The sequence below is a fragment of the Mus caroli genome, chromosome 8 (genome assembly GCF_900094665.2).
Source record: "Mus caroli chromosome 8, CAROLI_EIJ_v1.1, whole genome shotgun sequence".
NCBI classification, from domain to species: domain Eukaryota; kingdom Metazoa; phylum Chordata; class Mammalia; order Rodentia; family Muridae; genus Mus; species Mus caroli.
Genome location: NC_034577.1, coordinates 77,213,905 through 77,218,550, shown reverse-complemented (window position 1 = coordinate 77,218,550; position 4,646 = coordinate 77,213,905). Strand labels below are relative to the sequence as shown.

The window sequence follows — 4,646 nt, the reverse complement described above, 5'->3', positions numbered from 1 at the left end:
GCCTGTGTGCTTCCTCACATGTGAGCCTGTGGGCTCCCAAACATGTGAGCCTGTGTGCTTCCAAACATGTGAGCCTGTGTGCTTCCTCACATGTGTGCCTGTGTGCTTCCTCACATGTGTGCCTGTGTGCTTCCTCACATGTGTGCCTGTGTGCTTCCAAACATGTGAGCCTGTGTGCTTCCTCACATGTGAACCTGTGTGTTTCCTCACATGTGTGCCTGTGTGCTTCCTCACATGTGTGCCTGTGTGCTTCCTCACATGTGTGCCTGTGTGCTTCCTCACATGTGTGCCTGTGTGCTTCCTCACATATTGATGCCTGTCAAAAGAAAGCTTCATAACCCTGAAATGTAAGTCCCTTACAGTTAGTCCCTTACAGCTTTCCCAATGAGACTAAGAACACTTTGTAAGGTCCTACAAATAAAAGTAGTAAGATATGATGAAAGGCCATTTGTTTGTTTGACATTTTAAGAGATGAATTATAAAAAGCAATGATGTGAAAAAATGCTGAGAAAAATCTGTGAAAGCTCTTTCATTTTCACTGTTACTAAAACTTGCTGAAAGTTGCATTCTCTATTCAGATGATCTGAGGCAGAGCATTCACTCAGGGTCTCTCACCTGCTTCTTACTCTGCTTGCCTTTCAATTGTGTGCGTCTTTTGTAGAAAACAGATGGAATTGAAGATCATCATATTAAACCAAATACATTAAACTGATAAAGGCAAATATCACATGATTCCATGTTATGCTGGCTAGTCATATGTCACCTTGACACACAGACTAGAGTTATATGGAAAGAGGATTCTTAATTAAGATAATGACTCCATAAGATCTAGTTGTAAAGCATTTTCTTACTTATTCATGGAGGTCTCAGCCCATTGCAGGTAGAGTCAACCCTGGGCTGTGGGCCTGGGTTCTAAAAGAAAGCAGGTTGAGAAGCCATGATGAGCAAGCCAGTAAGCAGCACCGTCCATGGCCTCTGCACGAGCTCCTGCCTCCTGGATCCTGCCTTGTTTGAGATCCTGTCCTGACTTCCTTCAATGATGAACAGTCTGGTGGGAGAGCAAGTGGAATAAACCCTTTCCTCCCAACTTTCTTGTTGGTCATAGTGTTTTGTCAAGCAATAGCAATCATAACTAAGATACATGTGGAAACTGTGTGTGTGTGTGTGTGTGTGTGTGTGTGTGTGTGTGTGTACACATTCCTGCAAATGCAGGGCTGGAGAGAGGGCTCAGCGGGTAAGAGCACAGACTGTTCTTCCAGAGGTCCTGAGTTCAATTCCCAGCAACCACATGGTGGCTCACAACCATCTGAAATTGGGTCTGGTGCATTCTTCTAGTGTGTGTCTGAAGATAGTTACAATGTACTCATATAAATAAAAATAAATATGCATTTAATATGCATACATGACACATAGAAGTAACATGTATATGCATATATGACACATAGAAGTAACAAAGGGACTATGAAGGAAGGAAGTCAAAGAAAGAAAGGGGAGTAAGAGTTTAATATATAGAAAGAGGAGGGGGGATAAGAATTGAAGCAATATGAGGGAAGTAAAATAGTATCTATCTGTATATATGTATACATATATATGTGTATATAATAAAACCATTCATTTCATACACCAAAAAATTAACACAAAAATATTTTAATAAAGATAATTCCATAATTAATCCAAAATCTAATATCTAATTATATGAATTTAAAACATTCATCTTTTATCAAACTAAAATTACATTTTTAAGAAAGGAAAAATCAGATATCCTCTACATGAAGTTTAGTAACAGAAAATTTAGGAAAAATCATACCTCATCCGTGTTATAGATTATCTGGAGACCTGAGGAAATCATTTCTACCAGGTAAAGGAGAAAGAGTGAGACTGCATTTATCTGAAAACAAAGAGCAACATTGAGAGGTTAAAGGAAAAAATGAAAATTTTATGCTATGAAATTGAATATACATGCTATCATTTTCTCCAATAGTGTCCGATAAAAATACTTTCTTCCCTATCACTAAATTAAAAAGAAATGAACCTAATGGAAGCCAGCATTTTATATGAAATGCTAGAATTCCAAATTCACTGCGCTGGTTTACACATGACTGGGTCTAAGAAGGCTCTAAGGAGAATTCTTAGCATGGTTTCTGTAACATTTCTTTCCTTCAATTTTCAAATTAGGAGTCTAAAGTACTTCTTTTTGGAATACTTTCGCCCCTGAGGAAGTAATATAATGACATCCATTTGAAATATATGTAAATGAAAAAGCTATTTAAGAAGCAAGACATCACACCTCCACACACACAGTGTAGACAGGAAGGAGCGCATCTCACAAACAGTCTCACCGGACAAAAAAGCATTTATGCAGACAAAGAAACAAGCTGCCTACAGTCGTTGATATGCTGTGTAATTTAAAAGTAATTATAAGGAAGTGTTATAAACATATGAAACATTAATCTATTAAATATATGTTTATGTGATCTAAACAAAAAAACAATACTTCCTAATATAACCACAAAAGATTATGATAGAATATATAAGTATCTCACATAAAGAGCTGGGAAAGTACAGTCTCCAATATGGACTCCTTTTGAGTGGTGATTAATTTTCAGTGTCAGCTTGACTACACACAAGGGTGCCTGGATAGCTAGTAAAACACTGTCTCTAGACGTGGAACAAAAAGGCAGAGGAAGTACAAATCCTTGCTTTCTCTGCCAGAGCCAGGACACTCATCTTCTGCTTCTCAATTTGGGAGTTCCAGGGCTCACACATCACGCACCCTCTCCCAGCTTTGGTCCTTTAGCCTCTAACTGAGAACCATACTGTCAGACATAGAATGGACTTCGCTACTGGAATCCTTGCAATCCTTGCAGATAGTCTGTTGTGGGTCTTAGCATCAATAATCATGTGACCAGCCAAGTGGAATGGTGCCTGTCTGTAATTCCACCACTCGGAAGGCTAAGTTCAGTTATCCAGTGAGCTGTACCTACTGAGACCTTATTTCTCAAAAGAAATTTTAAAAGTTAAATGTGCCATTACCCCAAATAATACCAACAAACACTCAACTTGAGCATGCCTGGTCTCAAACATGTCTATCCTTCTTGCCCTTCCTCCTCATGATGCCTTAGCTCTGAAACCATTTGATAATCAAAGAAGCCAGTAACAAAAGATTGTCAAACACCCTCTTTATATGACTGCATTTAAAGTTGGAATGTGAAGAATAGGCTGTCCATAGAGGTATAAAATGAAATATAGGTTGCTTAGGAAACTTCAAGAAAAATGCAGAGGGGCTAATTTTGCTTTGAGTTTGAGAGTGAAAAATAATTCTAAAGTTGAATATGGTAATGTTGTCCAACTCAGAATACACTAAAAACACATAATGGTCATCTCAAAGAAATAAACTACATGGTATTTTAATTTTATCTCAATAAAACTGCTATTCAATAAATAAAATTTAAGAAAAATTATGTCAGGATACTGCAAACCAGAGTTAAAAATTAAAAGTAAGCAAGGTATACTTTGCGTTTACATGTGAAAGTTACTACTCCCTAAGGCATTGGTGCTTTGTGTTCCCCTAACTTACCTCTAGTTTTCATTGGATAACAAGAAGAAGTTGGGGCAGGAAATTACTAGTGCCTTTCAAATCCTTGGAAAAAAGAAGTGTTGCGCTAGTAGGACTCTTGCTGTGAAAATGGGGATAAAGAGGATGGCTAGCTGGCTCAGGGTGTAACGGAACAGGAGGAATAACTTTATATGTTCTTAACATACCAGGTTAGCTATTGTTGACAAAAAGGAAGGGACCTTAGATGAAATAAATGCCAGACGGTAGGAAGAGGGAACTTATAGAGCCCACCTCCAGCAGGAAGACAGGACATCAAGTGAGGGATGGGGTTGCCATACCACAGTCAAAAACTCTGACCCAGAATTGTTTCTGTCTGAAAGAACTACAGGGACAAAAGTGGAGAAGAGCCTGAGGAAAAGAAGGTCCAGCAACAGGCCCAAAGTGAGATCCAGCTCAAGGGGCGGTCCCAAAGCCTGACATGATTACTGAGGCTATGGAGCACTCAAAAGGGACCTAGCATGATTGCCTTCCAAAAGACCCAACAAACAACTCAAAGAGTCAGATACACATATGTAAATGCAACCAATGGACAGAAGCAGCAGACCCCTGTTGTTGAATTAGGGAAGGCTGAAAGAAGCGGAGAAGGGCAATCCTGTAGGAGGGCCAGCATTCTCAATTAATCTTGACCCCTGAGATCTCTCAAACATTGAACAATCAAACAGGCAGCATACACCATCTGATATGATGCTCCCAACACACATACAGTAGAGGTCTTCCGGGTCTGTGTTCATTCAGAGATGATGCGCCTAACCCTCAAGAGACTGGAGTCCCCAAGGAATTTAGAGGTCAGGTGGGGTAGGGGGGTAGGGACATCATGTGGAGACAGGGGATGGAGAGGAGGTATGGGGTGTATAACAGTGGGAGGTTGATTGGGGGGTTTGGACTAAAATATGGAGTGTAAAAAATAAAAATAAAAAATAAATGCCCTTAAAAAATAATTATTAAGAAAGACTTTGACCCTCTTCCGGTCAGAAAAGCACCTGAGCAGCTGGGGCGCAGGGTCTGCTGACACTCGCCAACTGCCCACAAC

The 4,646-nt window shown here is 39.7% G+C and overlaps 1 protein-coding gene across 6 annotated transcripts in view; it reads right to left on the bottom strand.

Annotated features, from left to right (window-relative positions):
- Phkb (phosphorylase kinase regulatory subunit beta) overlaps nucleotides 1–4,646 on the bottom strand; it is a 188,190-nt gene that overhangs the window by 135,172 nt on the left and 48,372 nt on the right. For all 6 annotated transcript variants that reach the window (XM_029480583.1, XM_021169806.2, XM_021169805.2 and 3 more), the window contains one exon: nucleotides 1,808–1,888. In XM_029480583.1, coding sequence (XP_029336443.1) covers nucleotides 1,808–1,888 — 81 coding nt within the window. The remainder of the gene's footprint in view (nucleotides 1–1,807; nucleotides 1,889–4,646) is intronic.